The 20,025-nt window shown below is 38.9% G+C and overlaps 1 protein-coding gene across 3 annotated transcripts in view; it reads left to right on the forward strand.

Annotated features, from left to right (window-relative positions):
• Positions 1-16,881, forward strand: part of PGGT1B (protein geranylgeranyltransferase type I subunit beta) — a 38,412-nt gene extending 21,531 nt beyond the window's left edge. For all 3 annotated transcript variants that reach the window (XM_037373338.1, XM_037373336.1, XM_037373337.1), the window contains 5 exons: positions 1,869-2,001; positions 7,602-7,647; positions 9,219-9,403; positions 9,680-9,788; positions 15,907-16,881. In XM_037373338.1, coding sequence (XP_037229235.1) covers positions 1,869-2,001; positions 7,602-7,647; positions 9,219-9,403; positions 9,680-9,788; positions 15,907-16,091 — 658 coding nt within the window. In that variant the 3' untranslated portion in view covers positions 16,092-16,881. The remainder of the gene's footprint in view (positions 1-1,868; positions 2,002-7,601; positions 7,648-9,218; positions 9,404-9,679; positions 9,789-15,906) is intronic.
• The last annotated feature ends 3,144 nt before the right edge of the window (positions 16,882-20,025 follow it).

Here is a 20,025-nt window from a genome sequence, read left to right on the forward strand (position 1 = left end):
AAAGATATATTTTTCTGGTGTTATCCCAGTATAAGTATGCTAGTCTTAATTAATAAAAGAAAGGTGTGAAGAAACAAATATTAAAATTTAAAAAATAAAGTTAATTGAAATTATATTGCCTTTTTTTACATTATGGATAAACGTGTATTTTAATTTCTACTTTACCTTAGCTGAATGTGATTTGAAGTATCTGGATAACATACAATGCAGTTGTCATCTGAGGACGGGTGAGACTGTAAACCACAGTACTGGCACATGTTAAGAGGTGTCCTTATTTCCCAGAATGTCCTGTGCCATATCCCGAGAACAAGGGCGTTCACTCCTGTCTGAGCTGTGGAGAGCAGGGCCTGGCACCGTTGAGGTTGGAAGAGATAGAAGTATCTTTCAGTAGGCATTGGAGGGTTTGTTTTGCAAGAAGATAATGGGGTATATAGTTGAATTGCAAGGTCAGAGAGGGAGTCTCATAGTAGTGATAGTCCCATATTTTTTCCTTCTTTTTGGAAGAGATTTGGCAGGTGGACTGACCAAAATACTCATGTGCTGCCTTGTTGCAAGTGGTTAAGTCATCAAAATAGAGTGACTAGCTCTTTGAACGAAATGGAGGCTTGTCAGGCAGCAAATCAGAACAAACAGTTAAAGTTTTATTTATTGTTACAGGTAATTAAACTTATTACCTATTTCTGTTTATCATAGAATTGTTTAGGTTGGAAATGGCCTTAAGATCATGAGTTTCAACCATTAACCTAACACTGCCATGTCCACCACTAAACCATGTCCATAAGTACCACATTTACACATCTTTTAAACACCTCCAGGGATAGTGACTCAACTGCTGGCCTGGGCAGCCTGTTCCAATGCTTGACTACCCTTTCAGTGAAGAAAATTTTCCTAGTATCCAATGTAAACCTCCCCTGATCTAGCTTGAGGCTGTTTCCTCTTGTCCTGTCACTTCTTATGTAGGAGAAGAGACCGACCCCCACCTGCCTACAGCCTCCTGTCAGGGAGCTGCAGAGAGCAGTAAGGTCCTGCCTGAGTCTCCTCCAGACTAAACACCCCCAGTCCCCTCAGCCGCTCCTCATCAGCCCTGTGCCCCAGCCCCTTCCCCAGCCCCGCTGCCCGTCTCTGGACACGCTCCAGCCCCTCAATGTCCCTCTTGCAGTGAGGGGCCCAGACCTGAACACAGGATTTGAGATGCGGCCTTACCCATGCTGAGTACGAGGGAACAATCACTTCACTAGTACTGCTGGCCACAGTATTTCTGATACAAGCATCCAAGCCACAGCATCCATCTTCATTTTAACAGTCTCTGAGAGAGCCCAGGGTCGTACCTAGATAACCCAGGTATAACTTTCAAATGTTTGTAGAGTTTGCAAAGATTGTAGCCATAAGAAATGAAAAACTGGATTGAAGGTAATTTTCACTGTTTGCATTGGAAATGGTAGTCACAGCAATTACATTTATGTATACATAGGACACCAATCTTGGAAGCTGCAGTCAGGAAAGAAAGCCTTGTGAGCTATTAAGATGTCTAGGAAGGCAAAAAAACCAGTAAATGTTAAAATGGTAAGTCATACATTGGTATATATTGTCGTAAGTGAGACTGTAAGCATTGATGTCTTTGAAAAAAGACCAGTGTCATTACATTGCTAGAAATAAAGTTACTCAGGTTCCTAAATATCCATGTTGCTTGGCTTAGAATCACATCTTCTAAAAACAAAATATAGCATCATTTTGGGATATATTTATGGGAGTACTGTCAATAGAAGTAACTATTTTTAGAGGAAAAATTCCACAATTCCTTGAACTGCTCTTCGTGTTTTCTGACATAACGGGCTATACAGTGTATAATGACAGAAACTTTCTTTCAGTTTCTGTGCAGTGCTGGAAGGAAGTGAGAATGATATGAGGTTTGTGTACTGTGCTTCCTGCATCTGCTACATGCTCGATAACTGGTCAGGCATGGATATGAAAAAAGCGATAGGCTACATTAGAGGAAGTATGGTGAGTATTTGCAAGTGTTATTTCTTACTACATGTTAAAGGTACTAGATCTATTTCTCAGCTGTAACTGAAAATCTCTCCATCCAAATTGAAATACTATGGTAATTTCTTTCTGTTCTGTTCCTACTTGAGTAAGTTGAATACTGAAAACTGCGTTGTTCTTTGGCATTTGTATTTTCATTGTAATGCGTGTACTAGCAAGATAATTTTATTTGTTGTGTTTGTTCACTGCAAATTAAATCTGATCTTTTTTCTTTAAAACTCAATTTAAAATTGAGAGTAAGTTTTTTGAATACTGGGGCCTGATGTTCCTATGACTTAAAAAGTGCATAAATAAAGCACTGAATAAAATTCTCACATTTCAATGAGCTGTAGTTCTGCTTTTTAAATTATATACAGAATCAAAGGAAAAACTAATTGTTGACAACAGTTCAAGTAATAAACCAGTTATGCGCTCGGTTGTTTATTCGGTATTTGGAATGATGGAAAATGTAAGTGTATGCACATTTTTTTTCTGGTCTGTGCAAGCTGTATTCGTAATTGGTTGGAGTAAATGAGTTACCAGTTTTTTTCATGATGTTTCATTGAGTTTCATTTTCCAATATTAAAATAAATGCTTTTGAAAGAAGCTAAGTAAGCTTGAAAAATACAGCCCTCTGAATGGGAGTAAACATATATAGTAAACTCTTCTGGTCCACAAAAAAAGAGCCAAATTTATGATGACATGCAACTTCTGTTGTAAACCAGTATGTTTTAGCAGTTGCTGCCAGCAGTGAGATTGTAAAATTTAAGTGAGAAACAGGTCCGAGGAAGACTTGATCTCCTGCTCTAGACCAAATTGGGGTTTATATTTTATTTATTTTTTAAGGAGGTAGTAAGATGCATATGCATTTCTTACTGTACATCACAAGAAGCTTTCTGGCATACTGCTGTAGCCTTGGACCAACTGAGGTGATCAAGGGCAGGGCTCAGTTATACAAGCATACAGACCAGCAGTTTGTTCACACTCCAGTAGGACCCTTTCCCCCCTCTTATCCCTTGCTTGTTCCTCCCCTCTCTGCTTTAATCTTTCCCTTTCTCACCATTAGTCCTTTCCCTAGCCATCCCATAATAAGTTCTGCACACCCTTGCGTTTCCCAATAAACACCCCATAACAAGTTTTATGCAGCCTCAGGGTTTTCTTCCCCTGCATCCCTTAAGAGCCCCTATATCTCAGTAGTTGGCAGCTGTCTCGTTTTAGCATGGGTCCCAACCGTGAGAATATCCCTGCTGAATCATCTTGGTGGGTTTCACCCAGGGACAATTGTTTATCCGATCTCCTCTCACAGTCTGAGGGAGTAGCTGAGTCAGAGTGCTCACTTTTCACTGATTAGGTCAGGAGGGTTCTTTGTCCTCTGATCCTTGCTTCATGTTTACTGAGGTTAGTCTTTAATCAGATAGCTCAGCAGGGATACCACAGGAGAGTAAAAAAAGAATAGAGAACAAAACCAAAGAGCAAAATCCTCATTGCGTTGTTTTGTACATCCCATCAACCAACTGTTAGTTAGCGTTTTGTACACTTGAGTGCAGTTTCGGTCTGAAACTGCATGGTGGAACTGTGGAAGGTACAAAGAAGGTTGAACTGAATTGTCAGAGGTATGAATCAGCTTGTGTAAAAGAAGCATTTAATATACTAGAACTCTTCATTCTGGAAAGAAGGTGATTAAGTGGACTGTGACAGAGGTATGTAAAGTAATAGGTAGCACCGAAAAGAGGAAGTGAGCAGAGAGCAATTCTAGGACAAGAACTAGAAAGTATCATATGAGGCCATTGGTAGAGCAGGCAAGTGGAGATTTTTTTGAAAGTTTGGAGCTTTGAAATGGCACTGGAGATTTACTGGCTACGGTGATCTTGAACCAAATTTATAGTTTGCTTCTAGAGCCTTAGCATTAATCTTTGTAGCTGCAAATTCCAATTGTAATGTTTGTATTGGGAAAATAAACACCACTTAAATAATAAAATTTAAGCCTGAACAGAACAAGACCTCTTGGAAAAGCTCGTAGTAATAATTTGGTTGACCAGCGAAGTAAAGCTGTAGTACAGGCATGGTCAAAGCCCAGAAGACACTGTGGCTTATGAAGACTGTCTTTTCCTGGCTAGCTTAGAGAGTAAGTTAAAGAGATCCTGTAAGCAGTGTTCTGTAGGCACCAGTCATCTTAGCATGTGCTAATGTGTAACAAGAGATGCTGTATTTTTATCCAGGTTTACTGTGAATTGGTATGCACTGTGTTTAGTATGATTTTTAGAAGCATGGTGTACGATTAGTTCGTTGCAGAGTTGTTACGCTCATGTACACTAGTTTTGTCTGGGTTTCCTGGGTGTACAGTGCTTGGTCAAACCAGTATTTCAATGCACTAAGCGGCTGCGAAGTGTCTAGCACTTCTTGGCAAACACACAAAATCTTTGCATCCTGCTTAGTCATGTTGTAGAGCTGAAGATGTGTCTGAAGAAGTCTCAGACATTTGGGGAGTTGCCTGTTGTGAATATCATTTCACAGTGGTGGTGGTGGTTCCTACTTCTCATTGATCTCTTTCCACAACCCTCAGTGAGGTGTATTGCAATTCAATCACCTATTACATGAAACAAGGTTTTCTTGAAAGTGTATTTCTTAAATAAATACAATGAATGTGAAATGTGGTATCCAAGAATGTTAGCTTAATTTCTCCTCTTTAAGATTTTGTAGACAGTGCTAAAAATAACCTATATATAACAAAGTAAATTATATTTGAGATTATTTCATGTTATTCCTTGTGTAATTAACTATACAGTGAATATTGCTATAGACTTTCCTGCAGGTGCTTATTACTGTTTTCCTACAATGTTACTTCTTTCCGGTACTTCCATTAATTCTGATACAAGAGAGACGCATTGCTCAGTAGTAAACTGCTGTGACAGAAACGTATGGTTTTGTTTTACTATTGTATGTTATCATTTGGATATAGATGAAGCAAGTGATAGTTAACCAACATTTTTTCAGTAATTCAAATTAACATATGCGTGAAGTGCAGTCTGAATGGAGAGTAACAAGACCGGATAAACAGAGTAATTTTTGTAATAAGCTTCTGGATTTTTTAGCTTATTCTTTAGAATTTATTCTCTTTAGTGATTCAAGAATTGTGACAGATACAACTCAGTGCAGCTGAAGGAGGGAGCAAGTTTGTGTACGTTGGGCATGTCAGGAACAGCAGAAGGTTGGAACATGAAACAATGGTGTGCTTTATTCAGATAAGTAACTATGTTAAAGAGAAGTGAATGTTCATACACAAAAGATAGCCTTCTTGTTACAACTTGACTAAAAATTGTTTATACAATACTGGTCACAAAAAATAATTCTGGATCAGTTCTATTGTCAGTAGAATAGATTCCAATCACACAATTATTATCAGCATAATCAGCATAGGTGTGACTTTTGGCTTTCATATTTGAAAGTCAGATGCATTACTAATCAAAAAGCAACAGACACCTGAGTTGCTGAAATTCTGAATTACTTCCACAGATTCTAAAATACTGGTTTTTGCAACATTGGTTTACCACAGATGTGTTTATTTTAAGTAGAGATACTGCAAGAATCTTTTTAAGTATACCATCTGCTTCTTCTAGAGCCCTCTTGAAATGCAGGTATGAATCTGTTGATATAAGTAAACTTGTTGTGAAACTTTTAGATTGTGAAGCAAAGATTGTACCCAACTAGATTTACACATTTCCTGAGGATAGTATTTCATTATGCAGTTTTCATGTTGTAGTAACCTAGAGCCTCTTTTGCATATAATTTCCTGGGTCTATTCAAAATAACAAAGGAACAAAAACTTCCTTGTTCTTTAATGCACACAAGTCCCCAAAGAGCAGCTGTTGTCTGTAAATAAATAGGCACCAGTCAGCCAAAGGTCAACTATTGTATGTTAAAATTTCAAGCTAATTGTATAGCCCAACATAGTGCACTGTCTGGGATGCAGGCTTAACAGCTTTTCTCCAGAGCTAATTATGTTGTCATACATAAAGCAAACCACCTCCTTTTACAATTACTGTTTGTAAAGTTAATTAGCTTTGCCAGCATAGCTTTGCTAATCAGCTTGCCTTTGCTTAGCAGTTAATGGATCTGCGGGGTGTGGTAGCACATTTGCATTGCTTCTCAAAAGGCAACACGAAGAGTTTGTGTGTTTTAACATTCAGATGTTCATAGGTATTTACTTTAAATGACTGGTTCAAACTTTAGAAGGTCAAGCTGCAGCTTGAAGTGTATGTGTCAGATGTTAGTCTTTTTAGTTGCTTCAGCTTGCAGCTACAATTAATAAAGTGAGGAATATAGCTTTAACATAGCTTCTGTGTGTGTTTCCTTTTTGCTTCTCAATGTCATCTTTAAAACAGATCTACAAATTAATCCTTCAGGACATTCCTTCAGAGCTGCTAGCTCCTGTAGCCATTCCTTGGTGAGGACTATTGAGAGTCATTAGTGGTCTTTCAAGGTATCCTGTGTCTTCGAGCCACTGTTAAATGTTTTGGAGAAAACATGAGAAATTCAGTCAGTGCCTGGTGGGGGAAAGTTGAAATCTCTTTCTAACTGTCTGATCAGATATTGAACCAATCATTAAATGAGCAGTTAATATAGAAGATGTAGGACCTGTGTAATTTAACTTCAAAAATTAAACTTAATTTTTGTTCCTACTAAACAGTTTGGTATTTGTCCAGTGATAATTTATTAAATATTCTATGAAGTACTGTAAGATAAACATTTTCTATTTTAGAATAACTTACTATGATCCTTTGTTTCTTATGCAAAATGATTTAATGAATTTTTAGGGAAGAAGGCTTGATATTCCTACATATACAGTATCATCTGCTCCTAGATTGCTTGTAACAGACCGGTACTGTAATATTCTTGGTACTTTGCTCATCAGACTCAACTTCATTCTTTTTTTATCACTTAACAAAGTGACTTTTCAGCATTGTTAAGGTATTTTTTAAAAGGAATATTTTATAGGGCATGTTAATTTTAGTCCAGTAGTATGCTTCATTGTGTTGTCACTTCTGGTTTGCTTCACCTCCTGTCTTCATTTTTTTTTAAAGGCTGATGTTCTTGCTCCTTACTGAAGCATTTCTTGTACTTGAGTGTTGTACACACAGTAGTACCTTGCATTTTGCCTTTTTGTATGTTAACCAGGTTCTAGGTTAGATATCATTTATCCATTTAATTTTGTTCAGAATGATATATCCATTTTCTCTTTTTATGAAGACAAAAATACTGTTTGTTCTTTTTCCTTAATGGTTATCTGCATCTCGTGCTTTCCCTTTTTGGCAAAGACATGTTTACCCATTTTCAGATTTCTAACGTACGTCACAACTAAAATGAATTCCATGAAAGTCATAAAAGCTGCCTGCATTGAAACAAGGATCGTTTGTTAACTGTTTTGTGCTAAGAGCTTTTTGAGGCATAGGTTCAGAACTTAATCAGGTTAGATGGTGGTCATGGTCTGATGATAACTTTGCTAGTAAATTGAGAAATCACAATGTCTGTGAAAGTGATACGGTTTTAAAGTAACTGCTATGTGGGGTTTTTTTCTTCAGTCTTACGATAATGGCCTGGCACAGGGAGCTGGACTGGAATCTCATGGTAAGAATGTTAGTATGTTCTACAACTATTCTTAAGACTGGGATTGAAGATGCTGTAAAAGATGCAGGGTATGTTATGCCTCTCTTTCTTTTCTGATTTTTAAGGAAGTGGGATGAGGAGGAGCAAATCAAAAATACGCCTCAGAATATCGTCTCTCTTCTTCCCTTAGTTCCAGTTTAATAGCAGACCAGATGGGCTCTTAATATATCTTCATTAATCTTACCTCATGAATTTTTTATTGAAAGGTGTTGGCTGTAGTTCTCATCTGTCACTGGGAGAGCAAACTTTTCCCACATGTACTATTGCTACTCTCTGGATTTATCTGTCAGAGATTTTGTGCAATGCACCTGATAATCTCCAATTTCAGCAGCTATTAGTAAAACATAGATGTGTTTCTTCTGATAGATTACAGCATCTGTTGGGGGCTCAAACTGTGAAGCAGCAGTTAATTTTCGTAAACAGTAGGTAGTTGTGAAGATAGGGATTCTCAAGGGACTGATATTTTTAAGCAAAACATTTCTATGCCCTAAAGTAGTGGTCTGCTGACTTTTATGTGACTGATACTAAATCTATCAAATGTTTGCAAATTTTATCTTTAGTGTTGAGCTTTGATAGGATTCCATCTGTTTTCTTTCTGCAGGATAGATGAAATCGTTAAACTTAAATTATACCACTATGTATTAAAAAAATTAATTAATTTGCTGTAGAATGCTAGTGATAACAGACAGCATTACTTCAGCATCCTTATGCTGCGTTTCAGCATCCAAATAAAGATAACCTTAACGTTCCTGGGGTCTTCTAGCAGCAGGATATTGTAAGGAGCTTTGAGCCTCAGGTCTTGTATCAGCAGCTTGCTTATGGTCTTTCCCAGGCTGTATTTTTATCATACCAGGTAATAGGCTGAGAATGAGTTTTGGTGGACTTTAAAGTGATGGCCATGATATATAAAGAACATGAGTTTTTCCACTAATCCCAAATTTTACCATGCAGTTTCCTTGACAACAAAAAAATTCCTTAGAAGTGTAATTTGTGTTTATTACAACCATAAGACTCCAGAAGTCTTTTCACAGTATTAACTATGCCTTTTCTTTTTTTTTCCTTGATTTTTTTTTTTTTTTTTTTTGGCTTTCTGCTCACCAGACTTCTGTCTGTTTATATCCTCTGGGGTATTTTGTCTGAGACTGCCTTTGGCATCTCTGCTTCAGTCTGATTGCTGGCATCCCAATAGCTTTCTTTTTGATGTTATATAGGAAGAAATGTTTTCTGTTACATTGCAATATACTTATTTCTGGACTGCTGTGTAATGTAAATTGTGCAGCATTGGGAAGCAATCCAGCTTTAAGAAAATTAATTCAGGTTTATTTGTGCAAGACTTGGCTGACCTAAGTGCTGAACTAAACTGTTTTTATTTATTTGTATTTTAGACTTAAAATTAACAGCTTCATACTTTTAAAAAATCCATTGATTTAATTGTTACTACCCTAAAGTAGTTAAAGTTCTGACTGATACCGTATAGGTTTCAGTAAAAATCTGGGTATCAGAATATTGCAAAACCAACTCTGTCTTCACAGGTGGCTCTACATTTTGTGGTATTGCGTCACTGTATTTGATGGGTAAACTGGAGGAGGTTTTTTCAGAAAAAGAACTGAACAGAATAAGAAGGTGGTGTGTCATGAGACAACAGGATGGCTACCATGGACGACCCAACAAACCTGTAGACACTTGCTATTCCTTTTGGGTGGGAGCAACATTGAAGGTAGGGTACAAAACAGCTACAGGATAGTTACTGACATGTTTTGATTTCTTTAAGCATTATATCTTTTCTTTCCTTGTAAGAGTTACATATTTGGCACAAGCGCATGAATATGCACAGATCACTATAAAGGTATTTAATCTTGCAAAAATGCTGGGTATGGAGGTTTACCAGACTAGTGCTATCTCTGCTAGACTCCTTCTCTCAAATAGGCACTATATGTTAGTATTAAAAATATGCTATTCAGTATATTACTGTAATGGCCTGATTTCTTTTCAGCTCTTGAACGCATTCCAATATACAGATTGTGAGAAAAACCGAAATTACATCCTGTCAACTCAAGATCGCCTTGTTGGTGGATTTGCCAAGTGGCCTGATAGCCATCCAGGTAAATGTACTTTTCAAAATTATGGTGAGTGTATTCTAAGCTAGAAATACATTCCAGCACTCAGACATCTGAGCGTTGTAAAGGAAGCTTTCTCCTCAGTCTCCTTCAAAAATGGTAGAGTCCCACCTTAAAACGTAATGAGATTTTCATTATCTGAGTGGAAAAAGGTTTAGTTTTCCCTTGTTCACCCACAGAGCAAGTGAGCTGTTGTTATTCAGACTACTGCTAAAAGAATTATCACTGTCTATTTAGGGTTAGAGAAGCCTTTCTCTGTGTGTTTAACTGTTCTAGTTTAAGGCAGTATTGTACAATGTGTATCTTTGTAAGTCGTCTGAGTGAAATATTTCAAAACATTTGTTTCCTTAATAAAGGAATCCTTTAAGCGTATTCAGAAGTCATTGATGTATGTAAGCACACAGTTTACATAGTTACATATTATACTTTGCTATGTGTAACTACAATCTGTAATTGTATGTACTACAGCTGAACATTATCCTTTCGAAGTGGATAATTTGAAGTAGTGAGAAACTTAAAAAGATGCTAAAGACTTTTAATTTGAAATAATTTTTAAAGATGATAGAATTCAATGAAGTATTGCAAACTTGTGAAAACAAACCTGTGTCAGTGCAGTTGCCCAATGACGTTTTGCACAGGGAGATAAACAGTCTGTGAACTGTAGAAATAAGGTAAAAATTTAGTCATAATAAAGGGATGAGTCTGTTCAGAATCTGTGCCCTGATATCTCATCCTTTCATAATTTCATTTTGAACAGCAGTTGAGAATTTTTCAAGGTGGACCTACACTGAAAACAGTGCTTGTGATAGATTTACTCCCCCCATTCCCCTGAAAGCCAGCTTGGGATTCCTGAGAGCTGTAGGTTTATTTACTCTGCATTATATAGATGTCAGTATCACTTGTTTCTGTTTATCTTGATGAAATTTACTTAGGTAATTTTTTTTTTAATCCCTAGCTCACTGTTTAAAACCTCAGTCTTGTGCAAAGTTCCTTAACCTGTCTTTTGGCATAGCTGTGATTGGTTGAGATAAAACCTAAGAAAAGGCAAGACTAATAGTAAAGCTTTTTTCCTTTGATCTGTGTGGTGTTCCAGCCTGATATAAAGCAAGCTTTTCCTCTCTCTTTTGTTTTGTGGTAATAGCTTAGCTTATTGCAGCATTCTTTCCTCAGGCAGATGGTGAGATAAGTCTGTGTTCATGTTTCGGAGGAAAGAGTAAAAACTTAATGCAGTTCTAAGGTGAAGAATGACTATAAACACTACATTGCAAAGATTGTTTCTGTGGAAGTGTGATTTCATTGTCATACATACACAGCTGAGCTCCCTACAAGCTCAGCATAGTATCTGGAAGGCAAGCTGTCTTTTGATCATTGTGTGTTTTCATAATAAAGATTTCACATTTTACTATCATGAAGCATCTGTGCAGCTTGATTGTTCTCAAAAGCCTACTGTTGCTTAAGTGTACACAGTCCTCTTCAGTGTACATGCAAAATGTGAAAGTAATGAGAGTGGTATGGGTCATCTTGCAAATGAGTTAATAGTTCTGTTGAGGTTGAATATGGACAGAAAGTATTAATTCTTCTTGAAGCATTTAGCATTTGTAAAGCTGGTAACAGTGGTCTCAGTTTGGTTTTGTTGCAGAACTCAGATGTGGCAGAATATGCCAGGGAAAGTTTGCAAAGTAAGAGCACGCCACTTTTGCAAAAGTGGTTTTGAAGATGTATTCAGATTTTGAACTTCTGTAGCTTCTGTGTTATAAAAGCTGTGTTTAAATTTGGATAGTCATCTTCTCTCTGCTGTGCAGTAATTTTTTTGGAAGTAGACTAGAAGAAATTGCAGAAAACAGTCAACTGCTTGTGATAATCTGTGTTACATGGATTTCAGAGTTGCAAGTGACTATTCTTCTCGTCATTCAGGGGAATACTATCCTGTAGTCCTGATGGTCCCATGCTAACCAATCAATACATTGTTGGTTCTGGAGACCAGTAGCATTATTTAACACTTTTTCTTGACTTAGTAGTGTTTGGACAAGCACGCTTATTGAGCAATGAGTTTACAAGGCGTTATTGCCTTTGAAAATAAATCTAAAAAGTCAAAAGACTCTTAAATGCTAGTAATCCTCTGAAAGCATGAGCATAACAAAGTAAGACATGACTTGTTTTGTTGATAGTAATTTACAGGTTGTCAAATACAATAAGTGCTTTTATCTGAAAAATCTTAAGAATATCATTATAGTAGTAGTGGTATTACTTTTTTGTAAAGCACGAAGTGACGCTGGCTTAGTATGGAGAGTCATACTTCAAAACAGAACTGAACATCTATATATTTATTCTGTTCTTTGTTTACAAGTGACTGATATGGGTTTTTTTTTCCCAGGTGTTTCATGTTAAGTGGTTAGAACTGCTACCTTGTGAGATCATTTTCTTCCTAGCAGCCCATATGGTGCTGTGTTTCAGATTCATGAGCAAAACAGTGTTGATAACATGCTGATGTTTAAGCTGTTATGAAGCAGTGTGTACATGGTGTCAGTGCCTTTCTTCCTTCTTCTCACACTGACACAAGAATAAATTACTTCAAAAAAAATTATATCTTATCTATAATGAAAAACAAGAAAGAATTTGCGAAACAGAGTATGTTAATCAGCCCTTAAAAATAGTTGTTAAGACATGGCCTTGGATGAAGGAATAGACACCACAAATACATCAAAAAATAACAAAATAAGCATAGGGAGAACCAAATGGTTGGGTCTGTACATACTTCTTGGAACCATTGGAAAGCGGAATACCTGTAATCAGGATTCCTATCCCTGCTAATGTATCTTGAGCAGTATTATAGCCTTTAATATAAGCTGAGGATCTCCCAAAAAATTACTGCACTCATATCCAAAGATGCAATCCCCCAAAAGGAACAGGTAAATTAGATCAAAATAGGTTCGGAGGTTACCATTCAAAACAGAATGGCTCCAGACATGCTGTTAGTATCTAAGCAGGGGTGTGTGTACCAAAGTGGTAGAATATCTACTGACCTTAATGAGATAGAAAAACAAACTAAAATTTTACATGAGATAAAAAAGGATGACGCTTTGGTTGACTTTGCTGGAAGTGGCTGACCTCTTGTGTACCAGCTTTAAGTTCATAGATAAAGAAGGTAGGCATACAATTCAATGTACATGGAGATGTTCTTCAATCTTGAGTGGACTGACTAACGAAAATGTAAGACTAGTACAAGGGGAAAATGTAAATTTTTCCCTTACCATCTCAAAGGAGGGATTTGATTTCAGAATTATTTACTTTAAAAAAATAAATATGTAAATATCTATGATGAAAACCAAGAAAGAATTTGAAAAACAGGATGTTAATCACCCTTACAAATAGTTAACAAGACATGGCCTTGGGAGATGGAACAGACACTATAAAGTACGAAGTTAAGAAATATCATTTGGTTCTTATGTTTATCTTGTTTAGTGAGTGAGACCAAACAGAAGATTACTGGAGCTGTGTATGAACTAGCCTGATTAACATACTAAAAGATCCACCCTGGAGCAAAGAAAGCCCTCTACTAACAAAGACCCTCCCCACAGAACATGCTGAGTGAAAAGAAAGGACACTGTACCTTTAAATGGAGATGAGGCTCCTAGGAACCCATGAGAATTAAGTGTGGCTAAACATAATTGTAAACATTTGTTCAAAGTGTAGAAAATGTTTTGCTGTGTGTTAAAAGGTGTGCGAGCTTTGTGGATTTACCACCTAGCACACATCTTTACACAGATGTGTAATAAACATGTATCATGGCTCTGTGTGGGGATCGGCTCTTGCACACTGGGTGAAGAACACGCATTTGGGATAATGACGCTACCCTGCCAGCGAGCAGACTGAGGGCACACCAGAAGCTGGGACAGGGCACTGCTGGGATGGCTGAACCATGCTGGCCACAGGGATACCCCATACCGCATGGCATTGTGTTTGGCAAGAAAGCTGGAAGAAGGCAGAGGAAGCCGGGGAGACATCTGGAGTTGCAGTGTTTCTCTTCCCAACTAATCATTACATGTAAGAATAGCCTTGCTTTCCAGGATTTTTTCCCCATATACTATAACTGCCTCGACCTGTAGTTTTCTCACTTCTGCTCTTCCTTTCCTCTTCTCAGGCTAGGGTTGGAGGGATAAGAAGTGAGTGAGCAGTTCTGTGGTGTTCAGCTCTCTACCAGGGTGATTCAAAGAATCTATCACCAATATTCGAGTGAGCAGAGGTTACCCTTATTTGGCAGCGCTGGGTGCATGGGGGATCGCTCCTCCAAAGGCATGCACACCGAGGGAAACTTTCAGCCCCCTCTTTATACAAGTCACTCATGTCTATTCATTAGCTGTCTGGGAACTCATTAACATATCTCACACCTGGACAATTAGCACACTCCCATTTAGTATATCTTCAAGTTAACAACATTAACATATCTTGTGCCTGGACAACTAGCACACTCCCATTCAAGGATTTAGTATATCTTCGAGTTAACAACAAGGGTCTCCTCAGATAAACATGAGCACACCGTTCTTTAAATAAATCATATATGGCTCATTATTCAGGGTTAATCCATAACATTTTGCTAGAGCACATACCTAAGCCATTTTGGTTTTTTCAGTCCTGTGCATAAGTCATGATGAGATTTAAATAAACTTTCCTTTTAAACTACTAGATGTACTGCTGCGTGCTCTAGGAGGTTGTGCAGCAATTTTGATTTATCTTGCTTGTTATCTTCAAATGATACACAATATAAAAGTATTGGAAGCACATATGAAGTACAGGTTATGCAACAGAAAGATCGTGGCTTGAAACAGAGGAGGACACAGGCTGCATATATGTGTTTTGGCTAGAACTGATTTGAGTATTAAGTTAGCATGGAATTGTGCAGCTGTTGGACTTTGTGGTTAAACCCAGCAAATAGCCATATACAGGTAATTAGATTTGTATATGGTATCAATGCAGCTGTCCCCAGGGGTTGGTACACTGCACGTCCTGAAGTGCAAGTCTTCTTGCCTGACATCTTTCTGCAAGGTCAGTAGAGGCTGTTTTTGTTGAGCATGCTTTTGTCTGCATGTTAGTACTTGTAGGCAGAAGCCTTCTTTCAGAGTCTCTCTATCCAGATACCTTGTTGTAATATTTTAGTCAGATATGGCTGACACCTCCAGAAGATTACGAAGCACTGAGAATTTGTAAGGGGCACATGAAGTTTGCATCCTGTTCCCATCTTTAGCCTATGATTTCATGGGCAGATAATCCAATACAATGGCTTGCTGCTGCCCAGAGGAGTCGGGTTCAATTCTCTTCCTCCTGACTTCCCCAGGTACCGCTGTACGTCCTTTCTGCTCTTAGCACTAGCTTTGGTGTATCTCAAAACCTTCTGCAAACCAGTTTAATTCACTGAAATGTCAGAAAACTATCCATGTTCTCATGCTTGAGTTAATTTTCTTCCATGTTTTTTCAATTGCTTTAGGTCATGGAGGGTGTTCAGCAAGCTGTAGTGCTGGTATAAGGTAGGCAGCAGGAGTAGCGTGGGACAGGGGGAAGAAAGCATTTTTTGGTGGCGATCATCTGTTGTGGCTGATAAGCCACCTCATGAATTCCTAATCTTAGGGTATTCTCTCATGAAGGGGAGGAAGCTAGGTAAAGTAATGACTTCTTTCATACTTGTAGCAGTTCGGTAGCTATTGGCATTAATTTTGATGTTTCAGTAGTCAGCTGTTCGTCAAGTAATCAGCCAAAAAAGTCTTCCCTGTTTGGAGAAAAAAAATTTTCTTTGTGGACTGAAATTATTTGCAGATCCTCAAATTATTTTGCTATTTGGGCTGAGCGCTAAGAAGAAATAATTTGTGGGCTGGGATTGTTAGGAAACAGAAGTAGACTGTAGTTAAAGAGATTGCAGACTATCAGTTCATGGCTGGTGGCTTTAGGCAGCAATTTATTTATTCTGTTAAAACTCGACTTTAAAATTTAGTGCCTGTGTGTTTGTTTTCCTTGGCTGTAGTTATTCAGGGGTGTTGGAATCCAAGAAAGCTTAGCTGTTACAGCCTGACAGCCTGACAATTTTCTTTTTCCTTTTCTGTCCTTCTTTCAGATGCTTTACATACCTACTTTGGGATCTGCGGTTTGTCGTTAATTGGAGAACCTGGTATTTGCAAAGTTCATCCCGCCCTGAATGTAAGCACAAGAACCTCAGAGCGCCTTCACCACCTTCATCAGATCTGGAAAACAAGGACTCTAAACACTGATCAGACAACACACACCTCTCTACATGACTGATTTAGACTTGAATTTAGTTCTGGTAGCGTAATTGTAGCCCAAGGTTAAAAGCCATGCATAACCAACGTGCTCTTTTAAGTGCTGGAGTCATACAATCAGATCTGTGTTCCTGGCATAACTTCGATAGGGAGTTGCCTTCAGCAGGTTATTCTGCATTGTGAAAAAAATAAATATTTTGATTATATAGAAGTTTGTCACCGCAGACTGTAATTGGCTCTTCAGATGGCTTTACTTCTAAGAAATCCCTTGAGGCGTTTAAATTTCATTTTTACTTTATTTTTCTAAATTTGTGCATACTGTGTCAAAATATATAATAAGAAAGTATTTTCAAAATCTGTTCTACATATCATACAGTATAGCACAGATCCTTGGAGTTCTTTATGATCTTAATGTCTTACATACTTCTGGGTAGACAATCTCCCATATTAAGTCACAGTTAAAAGTTACCTTTCATTACCTACTTTCAGATTCCATAAAATTTGTTTAAAAAAAAAAATCAAGTAAATACAAGTAAAATTATTCAATATACTGGACTTCTAAAGTTATGTGGCCTTACTAAATGGATTCCATAATTCTTTTTGAGTATCTTCTACACAGATGCAGTTTTCATCTGAAATACTCTCTTCATGTGAAATTGAATGAGAGTGATGTATTGATGTATTATGTGATGTATTATGTCAATAAGAGATACTCAACACAGTCTTTTGGAAGAATAGCTGTGTGCGAGAGTAGCATTAGAACCTGTTTCTGACGTCAAGCCTTTGCAATAAATAAAAATCATACAACTGCACTCTGGTTTATTTTTTTTATACTTATTTCCTTTTTAGTGTGAAGTAATTCCGAGATTCTTAACCATTCTGTGTAAAGAATGAAACAGTGGGCTTTAAAGTAAGTGGCAGTGGTTTACTGTTAGAGAGGTGTGGAACATTCTCAGTTTATTTAGTAGTGGTGCCTTACTTCGATGTTTGACATGCTGCTCAGCATCAAAGCAAATAATTTTGCAGCTGTTGTGTTTGTGGCAGGTGATTTCAGACATATAGTAGACATCAGGGTGTCTTTCTGCTTGCCAGTTATTAAGGCATATTCTTTTTTCTAAAGGACTTCCAAACACTGGTAACTGAAGACCAGTCAAGACAGATTAAGCACAGCACTTCCCACCACTAAGCCCAAAGAGGCAGGACATAGACCCCTAGTCAGCAAAAAGAGCTTCAGGAATATCCATGGTTCTGGTTTTGTGATACAGTGCAAGTGGAAATGGTAGAGTTGTTGCACTCCTCTCAGACATGTCAGAGGGATCCTATGGGCATCTTCAGGCTACCAGAATAATCCTGGTGTCCAAATCTGCAGCAGCCTTCCTACTTAAATTGTTCTTATTTCTATAAGCAGACTGATTTCCATGGTGGCAGTAGGAACACCACCAGTGGTGGTGGTCTGCTTGGAAAAGCAGAGAAGGAGCATGGGGCAGGGCTTGGAAGTAAGATGCATGATCTAGGCAGGTCCCAGCAGACACCTTCCTTCTAGAAAGAGAGGCTTACATAGCTGGCAGAACGTAAGAAATCAGCATGGAAACAAGGACTGTAGGGCTAGTATTTGGGAGGGGGAACGAGGTGCTTGAGTAGTGTCGCGACGGAGGGAAGACACAGTCACTCAATATGAGTGATCAGCAGGCTTCATTTATTGTCCCTTACAGTCACCTTTTATGCCTTGTAATAATTAGCTCATACGTATTACAAAAGTTAAGCTCATTATTGGTTAGTTGCCTAAATACCAAGCCCACCCCTAGTTTCTCTTCTGTAGTTTTCTGTTCCCACCTGCAACATTCTTTTCCCACCAAAATCCTCCTGTTACTGTGTAACAAGGACAGCCAAAGACAGTGTATTTTGCTTTACTTCAGGTAAGCTGAGAGCGATGTGCATTTTTGTCCAGCCAGCTAGACTATGTTTATGTAAACTTTTTCAGCTAGCCAGTTATCCACAATTCCCCCGTTTTCATTTTGGGCGACATAGGCTTGGTTGACCATTTTCAATAACAGCATTTTAACACAGGAAAACTACACAGCTAAGCACTACTAAAACTATTACAATAATGATCAAAAATAATAATCTCGTTTGCTATGAGATTGTATCTTTGCTGTCAAAAGTTCGAGTTTTTCACGCATGGTCCTCTGTGTGTGGGATTGGAACAGATGTCAAATAGATTCCAGAACAGGGCCTATCGCAAAGTGCAGGCGAAGCAGCGTTCTCGCGTCGAGCTCCTCCAGCGTGCTCTACAGCAGGTTTTACCCAACAGCTGGGAACCCAAATAGTGCCTGAATTGGTAGAAATACAGACATAACCACGCCCCACATAAATCACCTCCCCAGGACCTACCCATTGTCCTGGTTTTGCATCCTTATACAGTACTTTCATGTGTGGTGGCCTGGGGGGTTCTGAGCCAGCGTGGTGCCTTATTATAGGCGGCTCATTACTGTCCCCAAACACACACAAATGATTAAGCACAAAAAGGGCCTTCGCTACCCTTTCTCTTACATCCTGAATCTCTTTGAACTTTTCTATATAATGTTCTAGCGTCCCGTTAGCCCGCTCTACAATGGCTTGTCCAGTTGGAGAATGAGGGATTGCAGTAACGTGTTTAATATTCCCCATTTGCATAAAGCGTTTAAGTAATCCGCTACCATATGCAGGACCGTTATCAGTTTGAATAGTAATAGGCACCCCTAAAACAGCAAAGCAACTAGTTAAATGCCGGCACACGTCCCGGACCTTTTCTCCGGGCTGTGGTGTGGCCCATAACATATGGCTATAGGTGTCTATAGTAACATGCACATATTTGAATCGACCGAATGCAGGAACATGAGTAACATCCATCTGCCAAACATCATTAGACTGTAGTCCTTGTGGGTTGACCCCGCAACCAAGCCCCAAGCCTGAGTTATGGTGACTACATATAGGGCAGGCCTTCACAATGGCCCGAGCCTCCTCCATAGACAGTTTGTAGGCTCGTGCCAGCCCCTTCACGTTTTGATGGAAGATCAAATGGGCTTCTCGGGCTCGACAATGTGGTGCTAATGGGGGTTCAGTAGCGATCGCAACGAGACGATCAGCTCGAGCATTGCCCTCTCCGAGGCCTTCCCACTGGTGGCTTCGGATATGGATCACCGCATACGATTCCGATCTCTGTGTGATTGCAAGCTGCAAGCTCACAAGCAGTTCTGTCAAGCGTTGATTCTTTAATTCACGCACACTTGCATCTTCAATCCGGCTGACTATGCCGGCAACATAGAGAGAATCTGTGACTATGTTCAGTGGCACATCTCTCCATCTAATAAATGTCCAGACCACTGCATAGAGTTCTAGCGTCTGTAGAGAATCCTTTGGCTGCGCTTGTAGAATTTGGTGTTGCCACCCTTGCTCATCTTTCCACGTTATGGCAGTGGTCCTAGAGCGTCGACCTGCATCAGTAAAGGCCGTGAGAGCGTGCGGGATAGGCTGGCTGGATCGCTTTGGCTTAACAATCCAGCCCATGTTCTCCATCCACGACAGGATGGGCGATGGGAGTGGTTTAACTATTATCGCTGCTCCATCGTGGAGTAATGCAGCCTGCAGTTCCTCGGAGTTCTGCAAGTACCACTCCAAGTCGATCTGTCTCATCGGCACCCATACCGTGCCAGGAGGAGTGCCATCCACCTGTAAAATACGACAGCGACCTTTCTTGATCAGCTCCGTCAGTGTCGAGATCTTGTCTTGTATTGTGCGTCGTGGTTGCAGCGGGGGAGCTATCCATTCCAATACGATGGTGGAGTACTCCCCTTTCTCCCCCGTTTTTATTATTTGCTGTGTTAGAGCACCCATGAGGTACTGAGCACCACATAAGATAGTCAAATCGATGGGTAACCGTACAACACGCCGATGCGTGGAGCGCGTAGTCACCATTG

The sequence above is a fragment of the Falco rusticolus genome, chromosome Z (genome assembly GCF_015220075.1).
Source record: "Falco rusticolus isolate bFalRus1 chromosome Z, bFalRus1.pri, whole genome shotgun sequence".
NCBI lineage: Eukaryota > Metazoa > Chordata > Aves > Falconiformes > Falconidae > Falco > Falco rusticolus.